The sequence below is a fragment of the Nannospalax galili genome, unplaced genomic scaffold (assembly GCF_000622305.1).
Source record: "Nannospalax galili isolate Female #2095 unplaced genomic scaffold, S.galili_v1.0 scaffold682, whole genome shotgun sequence".
Classification (NCBI taxonomy): Eukaryota; Metazoa; Chordata; class Mammalia; order Rodentia; family Spalacidae; genus Nannospalax; species Nannospalax galili.
In genome coordinates, this window is record NW_008348076.1 from 1,134,723 (window position 1) to 1,151,856 (window position 17,134).

The window sequence follows — 17,134 nt, forward strand, 5'->3', positions numbered from 1 at the left end:
TATACAAAATAACATATATTAAATATTTTATATAATATATAAAAAGCATATACATATAAATGCATAAAAAAGATTTCAAGATTTCATGCTGATATTAGATCAGTTATTAACTATGGCCATAACAGAAAATGTGTCTGTCTCACATGATTTCCTGGTTCTCACTATGGAGGAAAGTGTATACACTGGTTCTCCTTGGTATGTGTACATGTATAGGTACATATATGTGCAGGTTGAGTATTAGACAACAAAAATAATCTGAATCCATAAACTAAGATTTCACTCCATTTTTAATCTGTTCATATTCACTGATTTAAAAAAAAAAAAAAGAAAAAGAAAGTTTGAAAACAAGTGTTCTGGAGTTTCAGGAGTCTGTCAATACCTGAGATATTTGACTTTGGATTTACACATCTGAGCTAAGCTCTGATGTGAGTCATAAGCCTTAACCCGGGTTGTCAGGACTTTCTGCAATTCCTTCATTCTTTGCTTCTGCTTAGTTAGGATCCGAGTTCTCTCTTCTTCCAACATTTTCTTTTCTTCAAGGGTTCTCCTGAAGGCAACAAACTAAGGCTTAATTCAATGTTAAGCCAAAGAGAACGCCTGGTTAGCAAAGACTTAACATGAAATTATTCAAAGGATGGAAAAAAGGCAACATTTTGACAAAAATATGACAAGAAATTGGAAGCCTAATTAAGGCTGACGGCAACCTTTTCTATCCCCCAAAAAACATAAAATAGAAAACACACTACTTTCTTAGAATATTCTTAGCAAAATACTGTACTATATAATATATATATTTATATATAATATAGTAATATATCTTACAGATAAAATAATAATTTAATATTTTCAAGTTTACCAACATAAAACCAACAGAGCTGCACATAGTACTTATCAAGCATGAGTCAGTGTTCGCTCCTAGTTCCTTACTTACCTTATGGCTCGTTCGCGTCCTCGGGAACAGGCGGTAGGCATCGGAGGCACGTAGTGACAAGGCCTGGGCTTTGCACAAGCACTTCCTACGGGTGATTTCCGCCTTGGAGAGAGGTAAGGCCAGCGTGTTTCTTTCAAGTTTTCTTCATCGGCTCTAATGTCTGCCAAGATTTTCTGTCTTTTAGCAGATTCACTGGAGGATTCATGAAGACAAAATGGTTTATAGACTGTTGAGTGTTTCAAAAAGCTGTGTTCTGAGAAGGGCTCCTTCCATTTCTCAGGGAGGTCTTCATCACCAGAACTCTGGCACCTGCACTTGTGTTTACACCTCAACTTTGCAGTCTGTCCAGGACCTCTGGGCTTCCTAAAATGTCTGTGTGCTGGCCTACAGGGCAGAGACAAATTGTGTAAGAGTTCTTGGGCTTTCAGTGGCATCCTAATGTTTCTATAGAGCTCCTCCTCTTCTAACTTGTCCCTGGTAGGTGACCCGTAAATAGACTGAGGTAGAGGTCTGGCTCTAAATCGCTTTGTTTTCTTTTTGGCCTTAAAAAAATCTCTAAGCTGCTTTTCTCGGGCTGCTTGCTTCTGTTCCTCCCTCTCTATAAATGAAAATGGCCTCTGGGAAGCCAAAAGAATTTCCCTGTTCTTCTCTTTGGTGGCCCTCCTCCGCTCCTCGTCCTTTTTAAGCATGTCTTGGTACAGTGGCAGGAAGATGTGCGTGGGAACCGGGTTGGCTCGGAACTTCTTACACTCCAAGTCGTCTTCTTCCTTCCTCAGCAGCCTCTGCACCACTTCCATCTCTGACCTAGCTCTCGTGGCCGCTTCTTTTTTCTTCTGTTCTCTGACCATCATTTGGAAGGGCACAGGTATTGTAACGGTGGGCGTCCACTTTTTTGGTTTCTTACCTGTGTTTTCAACTGTGTGGAAGTCAGGATCCTCAGGCTGAATATAATCTTCAACACAGAAGTTGGTCCACATGTTGCTGATGAGCTCCCTGGCATAGCTCATCATCCCGTCTCTCCCAGGACGCTCTTTCTCCAGGCTGGGCAGGTCCTCTTCAGAAGTAAGCAAGGAGGAAGATCGGCCCAGGTGAGGCTCTGAAACCGATGTCACTAACAAGACAGGTTGATAGGGATTCTTTTCTGATGTGGAGCTAAGGAAGAATAATAATTAGGTATACCTTCAATTGTATGTGGCCAAATATAAAAATTAAGGTAATTATACATTTTCTAAGATGAAGGTATATGTGGCTGAGAAGAGAGGAACTGGGTAGGGACTGTGAAAATCATCACTATTATTTAGAACAGAGCTGAGGGAGGACTATAAATTATCTAATTTACTCTCACTTTTCAGGGAAGGAACCTGATGGCAGAGGCTCCTTGTGTCCATTAAATTCCCTCTATGCAAGCTGGACGTGGAGACATATTCCTTTAATCCCAGCACTCAGAGGCACGTGGAACTCTGTGACATCAAAGCCAGTCTGGTCTATATAGTGAGTTCCAGTCTTGGGCTACCCAGGTTCAAAATTCCCTTTTTGCTTTCCAGAGGCACCATCTTAAATCACATCAGTCTCCTGTTTGAAACTTGTCAAAGATCCTCTGTGCTGCAGTGTAGATGACCAATCCCTTGAGGACTGGTCCCTGCTTGCCTCTGCAGTCTTACTTCTCATGACTGCCTACCCCAGTTACCATTCTTAAGTCCTATGGAGTCACATGAAATTCCTCCCACAGACCATGATCTCTTGAGCCACCGTGCCTTTGCAAACATAGTCGCTGGTTCCCAGAAGGCCACTCCTTGCTTCCTATATCTGCTGTACCTTTATTCCTCCTCCAAGTTTGAACTTATCTGGGCATGGTGGTGCATGCTTTTGGAGGCCAAGACAGAAGGACAGAGAGCTCAAGACCAGCCTCAGCAAAGAGTGAGACCCTGTCTAAAAACAACAACCTGGGGAGATAGATAGCTTGGTGGTAGAGTACTGTCAGCCTAGCATTTGCTAAGGGTTTGATTCCCAGCATACCAGAAAAAAAAAAAAAAAAAGGATTGAACTCAAATATGACACTTTGGTTGAAAATACTTTCCTGTATCCCACCAGCACCCTGGCATGATCAACTGCCTTTTCTATTTCTGAGACATTCCGTTATATCATATTCTGTAGCTTTTGGGTCTCAGCTAGTTGTTCAACCTCCTAGAGAGTATCCTGGTCAGGACTCTGCAGTACTTAGACAAGGCCCAGCACACGGGAGATGCATGATTAACTGACTAACTGGATGAGTTTAAAGCTCAATCTCCAGTTTCTTTGCTTGTTTTTTTTTTTTTTTTTTTTTTTTTTTGAGACAGGGTCTCCCTGTAGCCCCAGCTGGCCTGGAACTCAATATGTAGACCAGGCTGGCCTTGAACTACAGAGATCCGCCTACCTCTGGCTCCCGAGTGCTGGGATTAAAGGCGGGCACCACCACGCCCAGCTTCAATCTCCAGTTTCAAAGCAAGCAAGTTCATAGTAGAAACGAGCCTTGAAATTACAGACTACTTTGCAAACGGAAACCAAATCCAGGTTTCCTAGGTGCAGTATCTTCACTGAGCTCATGCAAACCCAGATTTAAAATTGAACTTTAATATTCATCATTTAAAATGGCCTAGCCTCAGGGCTGGAGAGATGGCTCAGCAGCTAAGAGCGCTGGCGGCTCTTGCAGAGAACCCAGGTTTGGTTCCCAGAACCCACTAACAACCGTCTGTAACTCCAGTTCTCCAGGGGACTCAATGCCTTCTTCTGACCTCTATGCACTCTGCACGACATGGGTGCACTTACACATATGGCATTACACTCATACACATTAAAAAAATATATATTTTAAACCCAGCAGTCAGGAGGCAGAGGCAGGTGGATCTTTCTGAGATCGAGGCCAGCCTGGTATAAATAGGGAGTTCTAGGCCAGCAGGGGCTACAGGAAGACCCTATCTAAGAAAAAAGAACTTTGAAGAGTATTTAGAAGGAAATAATTTATTCTACACTCAGCCTGAGCACTCATTTAAGATCACAGCCCATGAGGACAATGAGTACACACTCACCCAGAGGAGATACTAGAAGAATCCTCTCTGGTGACCACTGACTCAGCTTCTTTTAAATTTAACTTATCCCGGCACATCTTCTCCAATTTTGCCATGGCTTCTATATGGGCAGCCTTCAGCTCTTTTAGTTTCCTGAAATACTCTTCATTAGAGTGATGAACATCAGAAAAGTTCATGGCATTCTTACAGGTTACACGTCCGTCCTTCCCAGAAAAGCTGGCGTTATAATCGGTCTGATGGGGACAAAAAAACTATTACGTGGTGTCTGGAATTAAATAACAAATTAAATCGACACTGATCCAAATGCTGAGTTTTAAAGGGTCTGCCTGTTAGAAGTTACTTATGGGTTATATACATTTTCTTCTATGATATTTTAAAAACAAGAGATTAAAACAAAACTGCCAGAAAATATAATTTAATCCATGTTATAATGGATAGTTAGATTCCTATATAACCAACAAAAATATTTAACTCACTACATTCATATTATAGTAGGCAGAAGCAAACCACGTGTCACAAGGGCTTTCTGTAAGAAGCACCTTCTGCGCTCTTAAGTTTTAGCTGAGAGAAAAGGGCGCAGTTCCTTCCCTTGCCCAGAGCCATGGCTTAAGTTCCCCAAGTGAGAGGACAGGAGACGAGGCCAGGGACAATGCTCTTCAAGGAGCCAAGTTGGGATGAGATCTTGGAGGGGGAATAAGAGGGCACAGGAGAGGGCAGAGAGACTTTCTGAAGAGTCATTCCTACGGAGACTTTGGGCACAAGAACAGAACAAGAAAGAATAAATGGCTGTAGATGTTCCACACATGTCTAGTAAAGAGACACTGCTGGACGTGGTGGCACACACCTTTAATCCCAGTACTCTGGAGACTGAGGCAGGCAGATCTCTGTAAGTTTGAGGCCAGCCTGGTCTATATAGCAAGTTCAGGTCAGCTGGGGCTACAGGAAGACCCTGTCTCAAAGAAACAAAGCCAAAGTGGAGGGGACTGAGGAGAAAACCAGAGGTTGACCTCTTGCCTCTATATGCACACATATGCATGTGCACCTGAACACACAAACAAGTACACATACACACATAGTACTCACCTCCCCTATGATACTATAAAGAGCTGACAATTATGATTTTAATGTTTTATTATTTTTATTGTGTGTGTATGAGTGTTTTGCCTGCATGTATATAAACGTACCATGTGCATGTAGGGCCTGTAGAGGCCAAAAAAGGGAGTCATATCCCTTGGAACTGGAATTGAGTTGTTAGCCACCATGTGGGTGCTAGGAACCCAACCGAGGTCCTCTGCAAGAGCAGCCAGTGCTCTTAGAAGCTGAGCCATCTCTCCAGCCCCTCCCCCCAACTATGGTTTTAAATCTAGCCTATAACCTAGAACAGACTCAAAATGAAAAAAGTGTATTTGAACTAGATCCCTATTCATACTTCAGAAAATAAGCCTGTTTAGCCTTCCAATGGGAAAATTCAGGAGAGTCCATTATAAACAACAGTTTAAGTGGGGGAAGTGCCTTACCTGTAGAGTGCTTGCCTAGCTCATGGAGGATAACCCATACAAGGATATGGGTTCAATTCCTAGCACAACAGGGAAGGGGATGGATGGATGGACAGACAGATGCATAGATATGGGGCTTTTTAATTATGTTTTATTTCTTTAAATAAATTTCTATTGAATTTTTATGTATTTTATACAGAAAATCATCTTTATATCCCCTTCCCCCTTGGCACTTCCTATATCCCACCCTCCCATGCTGAAGTTCATACATTCTGTCATTTGTGTTAAGGACTATCATGTAAAATTAGTGTCCCCAGATGTCCCTCAGTACAAGTTCAACCACCGGGATCTAGTCAGTCTACCTAGAGTCCCTCCCTTTAAGAAGATCAGTTCTTCTTCACTCAGCAGTAATCAGCTGTCAATAATACTTCGACTAAGATTGAGACCTGCTACTCATTTCCATAGTTCTGTGCTGGGGTTTTGTCTGCTTGAGTTTGCATGTGTTTTGTGCATGCCGACGCCATTGCTATAAGTTCATATGAGAAGTGTCCCAGGAACCTGTAGGACTATTTCCATATGGTCCTGCACCTCCTCCCTGGCTCTTACAATCTTTTCACCCCCTCTTCCAAAATGGTACCTGAGCCCTGCGTAGGTGGATTTTGACACAGGAGTCCTGTCCAAGGACCCACACTCTGCACTCTTATTCTCTGCATTTTGGCCATTTGTGTGACCTTTTGCTTTCCTGGCCCTCTGTTGCATGAAGGAGCTTCACTGATGAGAACTGAAAGATGCATCAGTGTTCTCTTCATCCCTTGTCTTATATTCCTGTGAACCTCAGGTGTAGAGGTTGCATCCTAGATGTGCCACTTTGACGAGGGCAGTTCACAGACAATCTCTGCGCATGACCAGTTGTGGAACTCTAATTATCTTTGTCTCTTGAAAAAGAAGCTTCTTTGATGGGTGGTGACTAGGATACCTATCTATAAATTTAAGAATCCATATTTTGTACATAGTATGAAATAACATTTGTCTAGGGATGTGACAGCCTTGGAGTTTTCTCTAAGATCTCTGACCTCTCCAGCTATGTGTTTTTGGCTAGGTTTACAGTACCACATATGAGTTTCCTTTCACTGAGTGGGTTTTAAGTTCAATTAGGTAGCTGCTGATGACCCCCAAGACAAAAGTGCCACTACTGTACTGTGGAAGACAGGCTTGAGCCTAGGGTGAGTCTTATTGACATCCATACAGCAGGCCTGGAGTCACAAGGAACGCCTTGTGACATTTTGCTCCCATTGGCAGATCATGAGACTGATGCCTAGAGTTCAACACTCCCTAATCACCACCCTTGGAATCCAAATTTGCAACACTTAGATATTGCAACAGTCAGGGTCACGGGGTTTCCAGGAATCCAGGCTCTGTAATCTGAAACCCAGTATGCTAATGAGGCATCCTACCCGCTATTCTGTGATAGGACGTTAAATCTGTTATGCTAATAGGACACTGTTTGTTATGCTAATAAGGTATCCTACTTGCTGTGCTGTGATTGGACCACTACCCCTATATAAGCTTGTGCCTTCTTGCAATAAAGCAGACCTGTGTCACTGAGCCTGGTCTCCTCAGTCTGAATGAGGCAACGCTGGCGCAGACTCCTCACCAGCCCTGGGGTCCAGACCGGACAACTGATCGGAGGAACTAAGAGAGCAGGAGAGCGGCCATAGCCAGAGGAGAGCTGCCACAGCCAGCAACCACACTGTACCAATGTCACTTGCTGTGCTGGTCATTGATGTGGTTTTTTAGGCCTTGAGGCTGGGGTTGGACCATGGATTGATATTCTCCCTTAGCAGCTTGCATAGTGCTCTCCAAAGCTATAAGAGCTAGCCTTCAGGGGAGGTGGCTTCCAGGTCAGTTCCAGCTCTATTGCATTGGATCTCCGAGAGATGGAGTAACAGGCTGTTGTGAGCCACTTAATGTGGGTTTTGGGAATCAATCCTCAAAAGCAGTACACTGCGATTTACTGCTGAGCCATCTCTCCAGTCTCTTTGTTTTTAATGGGCTAAGAAAAAGAAGTGCTGGAGAGAGGACTCAAGCTTAGCACAATTGCTGCTCTTGCAGAGGATCCCAGCTCAGCCAGGTGGCTTACAACTGCCTGGAACCCAGTTCTAGATGTTTAGAGATTCTAAATCTATGCTTATGCACTGATTTTTGCACAGTACCCAATCTGTTATTTTTTTGGCCTACACAGACACAGACAGAGACACACACACACACACACACACACACACACACACACATAAAAATAAATCTTTTTAAAAAGGGATCAGCAAAATTACCCCAAGGCTGCTTGCTTGCTCTGCCGAGGATGTGGAGACTCTGGAAGCCTTGCTTGCTCATCCTTCATGTCTTTGCTCAAATGTCATCTCTAAAAGGTCTTCATGGAAGATTCCATTTGCAATGACAACTTCGAGACTTACTGTGAGCCCTCCTTTTCTGCTTTATTTTTCCAGCAGTGCTCAGCCACCAGCTGGCACTCTACCTCAATCTTGTTCATGTGTGTATTCATGCCTGCCCCAACAGGGATCAGCATTTGTGCTGGATAGCTTTAATGTCAACTTGACACACCTGGGTTGAGGGAGCCTCAACTGGGGGATTGCCTCTATTGGACTGGCCTGTGGCCATGTCTGAGGGGCATCTTCTTGATGAGTGATGTGGGAGGGCCCAGCCCACTGTGGGTGGTGCCACCCCTGGGCAGGTGGGCCTGTGTTGCATAAGAAAGCAGGCTAAGCAGGGGCCAGGGGAGCAAGCCAGTAAGCAGTGTTCCTCCATGGCCTGTACTCCAGCTCCTGCCTCCAGGTTTCTGCCCTCCCTGATGAACTGCGACCTTGGGCACCCTGATGAACTGTGACCTGGGAGATGTAAGCTGAATAAAGCCTTTCCTCCCCAAGTTGGTATTGGTCAGAATATTTTGTCACAGCAATGAAGAACAAACTAGGACAGCATTACAAAGGCAAGGACTTGTTGGCTTTGCTCCTGTTTGTGTTCCCAGTGCCTAGAAAAGTACCTGGCCAATAGCAGATATCCAATAAAGACTTGTCGAATATAAAGATTAAAAGAAATAACAACCCAAAGGAAAAAAAGAGTGATTTCCTTATGAATGACTGAATTGTGCAAAGAAACATTAGCTGCTCTAAAGGGCTGCACTAATTCTACTGAGTACTAAGGAAATACCCTAGGGTCCAAACATAAATGGAAAAATTTAAATTCAGGTTGCTAAACTGCCTCTATTTATATACCCTCCAGTTAAAGGTGGAGGGCACTTCAAAGATTGTTTTCAGACAGAAGCATTCATGGGCTCTCACAGTCATTCACTCAGAAAATCTCTTCAAAAAGGTCTTGTCAAGCATGGTGGCACACACCTTTAATACTCAGCACACAGGAGGCAGAGGCAGGTGGATGGCTGTAAGATCGAAACCAGCCTGGTCTACCCAGTGAGTGCTAGGCCAGCTGGGGCTACAAGGAGATGCTATCTTTCAAAAATAAAAGGTCTTCCTGGGCTTGGTGGCACATGCCTTCAATCCCAGTACTTGGAAGGTAGAGGCAGGTAGATCTCTATGAGTTCAAGGCCAGCCTGGTCTACAGGCCAGCTGGAGCTACAGGGAGACCCTGTCTCAAAAAAAAGACAATAAACAAACAAAACGAAAGGGCTTTAATCGTCTACACTGAAACACTGAAAACACCCCATGATTCTGTCCTGGAAGGACTGTTTGAGAGGGAAAAGGAAGACGTGGCAGGCCAGGCAAGCTATGCTTATGCACTAATTTTTGCACAGTACTCAATCTGTTTTCGACTAATACTATTAACACTAAGCTTTTCAAATAAACTCACCCCAGTTTTCTACCTAAAACAGACAAATGGCTAAGAAGTTACTTCCGATTCTAATTTCATCTTTGCTCTCTGCCCCCAGAACATTTAGTTGGTCAAAACCATGCAGTATTCATTATTTGTCCCTGCTTCTTTAACAGTTAAGCTGTTCTTAGAATGTTGCAAGTGCTGCCAAGAGGTAAGAAGATAATCTTCCTGAGGTTGGCCTGACCCACTTAGGTGATGAATCCTTCCACCAGGTCTCTACAGTCCTGCCTCCTACACTGCTTATAGCACCCAACTGCTTTTCTAGCCCAAACTTCCAAAGTCTTCTACATTCTTCTCTGCTACCAATCTTTTGTATTAGTCACTGTGCTGGATGGCTTTAGTGTAAACTTGACACACCTGGGTAAAGGGAGCCTCAATTGGAGAACCACCTCCATTGGATTGGCCTGTAATTGTGTCTGTAGGGCATTTTCTTGATTGTTGAGTGATGTGGGAGGGCCCAGCCCACTCTGGGTGATGCCATCCCTGGGCAGGTGGGTCTGTGTTGTATAAGAAAGCAGGCTGAGCATGGGCCAGGGGAGCAAGCCAGTAAGCAGTGATCCTTCACGGCCTGTACTTCAGCTCCTGCCTCCAGGTTCCTGCCCTGAGTTCCTACCTTGGGCTCCCTGATGAACTGTGACCCAGGAGATGTAAACCAAATAAACCCTTTCCTCCCCAAGTTGGTGCTGGTCAGTGTTTTGTCACAGCAATTAGAAGCAAACTAGAACAGCCACTTCTCTGCTTCCTGTGCCTGCTTGAAGATGTGAGCTCACAGCTTTCTGCTTCAGCCGCCATGCCTCCCCACCATGATGGACTCTTATCCCTCGGGAACCATAAGCCCAACAGACCCTTCCTTCTATAAACTGCCTTGGCCATGGTGTTTTATCACAGCAACAGAGATGTGACTAATACATCCCTTCTCTCCTTTCCCTACACACTCTCCCTAAGTTGAAGGGGGAAAGAAATATACCCATGAATTTAATGTTACTTTTGTGTGTATCTGATATCGTTTTATGACTGATTTTATACTTTAGGACATAGTACTCATCTTATAGTAGTTTATAAATGATTCCTAAAATTTGTGTTGAAAAGGAATCAAGGCTAAAATAGAGAAGACTATGTTGAGAAATTAATACCACAGTTATCTAGTAGAACATCTGTTTGCAACTGCCTTGACTGCTAAGGTACCTGAAATAAACTCTGTTAAAAAAAAGATACCTTAGCCCCTGCCCTAAATAACTGTCTCTGCAAACATGCCTGCAGAAGGAATTTCCTTTTCGTGTTCCCAAGGTACTAAAGTACCTATGCTGGTAATCACATAAGCTGTAACTTAAACCCACCAGTCCTTTAACAGTTAAAGAACAACATGGGAAAGCCGGGCATGGTGGCCTTTAATCCCAGCACTCAGGAGGCACAGGCAGGAGGATCTCTGTGAGTCTGAGGCCAACCTGGTCTATATACAGTTCCAGGCTGGCTGTGGCTATAGGGAGACCCTGTCTCAAAAAGACAAAAAATAAAATAAAATAAAATAACGTGAAGACTTATAAAAACCATGAAAGAGCTAAATTCAGGGGCTCAAACTCTGCTTGAGTCTGCCTAGTGTTCCCTGACACGAATACACTTTCCCAATTTTTCTATGTGAGTGTCTCAGTGCTTTTGTGTTTGTGACTGGTCCTGTGCCTCAGTTTCCCATAACAAAATGAATGCATTCATTCCCTTTATTTCAGAAATGCTGACAACTACCAAATGTAAATCTCCAGCCTAGACCCCATAGGACTCTATTTCATAAGCATTTCTACTTGGTAATTTCATATATATCTCAAGTTTACCCTGTTAAAAACTGAACATTGGGGGTTGGAGAGATGGCTCAAAAGTTAAGAGCACTGGCTGCTCTTTACAGAGGACTGGGGTTCAGTTCCCAGCACCCACATGGCAGCTCAACCTTCAGTAATTCCAGTTCTAGGGGATCTAACACCCTCTTCTGACGTACTCAGGCATTGCAAGACAAGGGCGCACTTACGCACATGCAGACAATACACTATACACATTTAAAAAAGTCTGTAACAACCTTGCACGTGTTAGCAAGTGACAGGCCTTGCTCACCTCTACCTCATTTCCTTCCCCATTCCCCCTCACCAAGTCCTGTTGGCTATCTTTCAAATTCTCAGTCTTTCTCTTCCCACCTTAGGGCCTCTGTGAGTGCTGTTCTCTACCCTGAATACGTTTCTATGTCCACTTTCCAAATGGCTTGCTTTCTCTCAACCATCAGGCCTGGACTTAAATGTTAACAATGCATTTAAGGAGCTTCCCTCCTATTTCTTCTTTAAATCATATTAATCTTGCACGTGGATCTCTGTGAGTTCCAGGCCAGCCTGGTCTACATAGGGCGTTCCAAGCCAGCTGGGCTACAAGGAGACCCTGTCTCAAAAAGACAAAAAAAAAAAAAAAAAAAAAAAAAAAAAAAAAAAAAAGAAGAAAAAAAAAAGGGGGGAAAAGGGAATGTTACTCCATTAAATAACAAAGTGAATTGGGTACAGTGGTGAATGTCTTTAACCCCTAGCAGAGGCAGGTGGATCATTGAGAGTTTAAGACCAGCCTGGTCTGCATAGTGAGTTCCAGGCTAGCCAGAGCTACATAATAAAACCGTCTCCAAAAAAGGTGAAATTAAAAAAAAAATTTATTAGTTTTATTTTATGTGTATGAAATACACATTGCCTGCACATGAGTGCACCTGTGTCATGCAATGCCTCAGAGGTCAGAAGAGGGCTTCGGATTCCCCTGGAACTGGAGTTAAGGACAGTTCTTAGCCACCATGTGCGTGCTGGGAATCGAACCTGGGCCCCCTGCAAGAGCAGTCAGTGCTCTTAACCTCTGAGCCATCTCTCCAGTCCCCAAAAGGTGAAATTTTTAAAGTGAAAATACTGCTTAACCCATAGCATCATCAGACCCAAATTAGGGCCACAAATTGACATCTACAACTAAAATTACATTCAAGGAACATAGATCAGTGCCCAACATGGGCACAGAATCCTGCAAGGTATATGTGCGGGTGTGTGCTGAAGGAAGTAGGGGTGGGTTTCATGGGGGCGGGGAGGGGTTCTAGTTTTGGCAAAACCAAAGGACTGAAAGAGGCCTATTGTGACGGTTGGTTCTGTAATCAGCCCTATGTGGTACACACAGCATATGATTTTACTATATTTTATAGATGGTAAAGTTGGAGCAAATTTATCCTTTACCGGGGGCTGAAGAGATGGCTCAGTGGTTAAGAGCACTGACTGCTCTTGCAGAGGACTGGAGTTCAATTCCCAGCACCCACATGTCAGCTATGAACCATCTTTAATTCCAGTACCAGGGAAATCCGACACCCTCTTCTGACTTCAGTGGCATTGCATGACACGGTGCACTCACATACATGTAAGCAATACACTCATATGCATAAAGTAAAAATAGTAAATAAAAATTAAAAAAAAAATTTAGCCTTTACTTATCAAGATCAATTGCATTCCAACCTGTGAGGAGGCAAAGCCTGGCTCCAGAGCACTCTCCTGCCTTTTCAGTCCTTCTCCAAGCCGCAGCACTCTCTGGCTATGCGGCCTGCTTTGGGAGCGTACCCAGGTTTACTCTCCCATGTATGGTGGTCTCAGAAAAGTACTCAACTCATGAGACTTGGCTACTGCTGCTTTTTCTTCTTTTCTTAGTAGACCCCTGTCGAAACTAGCTCATTGTGTTAACAGGACACTCTGGAAAATACCTACAGGTATACAGATGACTGACTCTTCTACCACAACAAGCCCAAGTACAGCTCAATCTCCAAGAGAGATGCTTAAATGACAGCGTCACTGGCAGTTCTTATAATTATTACTAATTTATGTAAATTGCTCTTTAGAAATGACTCCCATTCTCTCCAGTTCTCATTAATAGCCGAGTGAGGAAAAAGGGAGACAATTATAGTCCTTTTATAAAGAAGGAAATAGACAAGGAACTTAGACCCTAACATGACCTAACAAGATCCAGGATCCAAGTCCTTTCGTCCACTCATATGTTTTGCCTTCTGTTACCTGTTACAAACTGTGTTGAATGGTAACTTTATCATGCATTAAACTGGTCCTAGGACTTGGACTCTGATTCATGTTCAGGATCTCAAGCTACTTTACTTCAGATAACCTTAAGGTATTTGGACATGAAAGTTTTGCTACAGGCATATTGGTGCATATCTATAATCCCATCACTTGGAAGGTGAAGGCAGGAGGTTCAGGAATTAAAGGACATTCTCTGCCACATTAGCAAGCCCAAGGATAGCTTGGGCTACACCAGACCCTGTCCCCCAAAAATTCATGGTTCCCATCTTTTAAAGTGAACAGAAAAGATGGCAGAATCTGCCTTCTACCTGCTGGGCAGGTGTCCAGGACATATTTAATACTGAAAACTGATTACTGAAAAGGCCTTCTCACTCCACCCTGAAGATCCCTTTAGGAAACACTGGAATTTCAGCAACTTGTTTATCGAGATGTTTAGGTCTGTGAAGCGTCTATCCACTGAACTTTAAACACTCACCCCTAAAGTACTGTGCTAAAAACTACTAATAACCAATACCATAAAGTGGTAAAACACCCTTGACAGCACAGCTGATCGCCCGAGTTTTTATGACCTCCCACTATAACATCAGTTTTCCGCCAGTTAAAAGAAAGAAAAAGGACGATTTACCCCCAAGAGATGCTGGAGAACAGAATCAGAAGCGCTTATTCTTTGCATTTTCTAGAAATAGCCAGGAAAAGGCTCCCCAAGGGCTTTCTGCAGCAGTCTCTTTAGCGGGGCCCCTTTCCAGAGGTCCTCGCCGTGTGGACCTGGTTCAGCCCGCGACCACACCAGCCGGTCACACCTGGGCCCGGGTCAGGCTCCCAACCTTACCGACGTCCGCACGGGCCGCATCCCTCTCTGCGTTTCCTTCAAGGCCGTCTCCAACGCCGCTGCCACCGGGGTGTCTAAGGAGTCTTCGCGCGGGTGCTGGGCGGCCGGTGCTCGGGCGCTGGGATAGAGCGGCAGGTGGATAATATGGGCGGCCGTCGGTCGGGCCGCCCAGCGCGGGGAAGCCATCGCCCCGCCTCCGAGCGCGAGCGCCCGCGCCGGCCTGGGGTGGGTCAGCCTGCGCCTCCCGCCACATCGCAGACTCAGCGGGCGGCGGGCGGTTGCTAGGGGCGGTTACCAGGGACGCTACAGCAACTGCGAGGGACCAAAAGGGCTCAAGGTGCCTTCACACCTAGACACCAGCCCTCCCTCAACTCACCTAAGGCCGCAAATCTCTAGTTCAGACCTGCGACCCGGGGCACTGGAAGCATGGCGGCCCGCGAGTGGACCGGCTAGGCCGGCTCGCCCAGTGAGGCCAAGCACGAAGGCCAGCTGTTTTCACGGCCTGCCATAACACGTTAGTCCAGGCGGAAGAGGAAACAATGTGGGTGCTGCGACCCGGTAGTGACTTCCGATCAGCCACAAGCAGCTAGGTCTGCTGCTGCACGTGCCCTTAATGGGATTTGGTGTAACTGAAAAACAGCAAGACAGGTCTGCAGACTGAAAGCGTGTAAGTGGCGATTGGAGTAAAATAGCGAAGGATGAAGTGCAGAGAGCATTAGGACGTAGAACAAGGCAGTTTCTGTTCAGCACTGTTCTAAATTTGCAGTGTAAGAAACACTAAATATTAGGCCTGGAGTGGTGGTGCACGCCTGTAGTCCCAGCCCTTGGGAGCCAGAGGCAGGCGATCTCTGAGTTTAAGGCCAGCCTGGTCTACATAGTGAGTTCCAGGACAGCTGGGGCTACAGGGAGACCCTGTTGCAAAAAAAGAAAAAAAGAAAAGAAACATTAAATATTAGTCTTTTCTTTCAAACCCTGTAAAACTTGGAACTTGATTTATGGCAAGGAATTCTAATCTTTTAATTCCACCTCACCCTGTAAGGCATTTGTTTAAAGAAAGGCCCTGAGGCAAGCCTGAGCCTGATGGCCTGAGCGGTAGAACTCTTCCCCGCCCCGCGGTGCTGATTCTTTGATTCTTTTAAAGTAGCCAACCAGGAAAGACTGTGAGGTCTCTTGTTAGGCATAAAAGCCCACCAGGCTTCTGGGTCCTGTGTGACTGACCAAGCAAGCACCATTTTGCAAAAATAAAATCTGCCTTCCCGAATTACTTTCACTTTGTGTGGATCCTTGGACCTCAGATTTTATTTCTAACAACAGCTAAAAAGAACATACAGCAGAAACGGGCAGATCTGCAAGAACACCATCAAAGGAAGGACTGTTTTTGCACTCTTGTATTGAGATGTAACTTTATACAGGACAGTTAATGAATAGATTTTTGAATGTATATTAGATAAATTCTGACAGGAGTGAACACCCATGAAATCAGCCCTATTAAGATCAGGTAGAGCATTTTCTTTCTTTTTTACGTGTATGAATGTTTTGGCTGCATGTTTGTAAGTGCATCCATGTTGTGCAATGCCCATGGAGGCCAGAAGAGGGTGTCAGATCCCTGGAACTGAAGTTATGCATTGTTAGCCACCAGGCAAGTGCTGGGAATTGAACCCAGGACCTCTACCAAAGCTACCAGTGTCCTTAACCCCTGAGCTATCTTTCCAGGACCATTTTCTTTCTTTTTTTCTCTCTCACTTTTTTTTTTTGTTTTGAGACAGGGTCTCCCTGTAGCCCCAGCGGTCCTTGGAACTCACTGTGTAGACCAGGCTGGCCTTGAACTCACAGAGACCTCCCAAGTGCTGGGACTACAGGCATGTGCCACCATGCCTGGCTTCTCTTTCACTTTTTAAATTTTTTATTTGGGGTGTGTGTGTGTGTGTGTGTGTGTGTGTGTGTCTGTCTGTCTGTGCGCAATGCTTGCAGAGGCCAAAGAGGGCATCAGATCCCCTGGAATTGGAGTTAAGGACAGGTGTCAGTCTCCACGTGGGTGCTGAGAACTGAACCCAGGTCCTCTGGAAGAGCAATAAGTGCTCTTAACTGCTGAGCCATTCCTCCAGCTCCCTGGAAAAGATTTTTAAAATACAAAAGGGAACCGATGATTTTTGACCAGGTTAAGAATTTTATCAGTGGAGAAATCATTTAATATGTGTGCTGGATAGCTTAGTGTCAACTCGACACACCTGGGTTGAGGGAGCCTCAATTGAGGAATTGCCTCCATTGGACTGGCCTGTGGCCATGTCTGTGAGGCATCTTCTTGATGGTTGAGTGATGTGGGAGGGCCCAGCCCACTGTGGGTAGTGCCATCCCTGGGCAGGTGGGCCTGTGTTGGATAAGAGAGCAAGCTGAGCAGGGGCCACGGAAGCAAGCCAGTAAGCAGCATTCCCCTATGGCCTGTGCTCCAGCTCCTGCTTCCAGGTTCCTGCCCTGAGTTCCTACCTTAGGCTCCCTGATGAACTGTGATCTGGGAGATGTAAACTGAATAAACCCTTTCCTCCCCAAGTTGGTATTGGTCAGAAACAAACTAAGACAATATGGAACTTGGTATGACTGCATTAAAGATTTCTACTTGCTAGCTTTGTGGTGCTCAGTGCAAGAGTTCAGATGTTTGCTGTTTTTATATCAATAAAAAATAATTTTTAAAAAGCCTGCAGCATTTGGATTGGAAAGCTGGCTCAGTGATTAAGAGCACTTGCTGCTCACTCATGAGGGTCCGAGAGTTATGGTTACCCTCTTCTGGCCTCCACAGGTACAATCATATAAACATGCATGCACATACACATATG

At 44.8% G+C, this 17,134-nt stretch overlaps 1 protein-coding gene across 4 annotated transcripts in view; it reads right to left on the reverse strand.

Moving 5' to 3' along the window:
* Fam161a (FAM161 centrosomal protein A) overlaps nucleotides 1-14,818 on the reverse strand; it is a 34,952-nt gene extending 20,134 nt beyond the window's left edge. Inside the window, exons 1-5 of one of the 4 annotated variants that reach the window (XM_029569009.1) lie at nucleotides 14,680-14,817; nucleotides 14,304-14,421; nucleotides 3,997-4,229; nucleotides 932-2,083; nucleotides 380-547 (exon numbers count right to left, since the gene is read on the reverse strand). In XM_029569009.1, coding sequence (XP_029424869.1) covers nucleotides 380-547; nucleotides 932-2,083; nucleotides 3,997-4,229; nucleotides 14,304-14,324 — 1,574 coding nt within the window. In that variant the 5' untranslated portion in view covers nucleotides 14,325-14,421; nucleotides 14,680-14,817. The other 3 variants (XM_008844487.3, XM_017800967.2, XM_008844485.3) reach the window with 3 other exon arrangements.
* Between the last annotated feature and the right edge of the window lie 2,316 nt (nucleotides 14,819-17,134).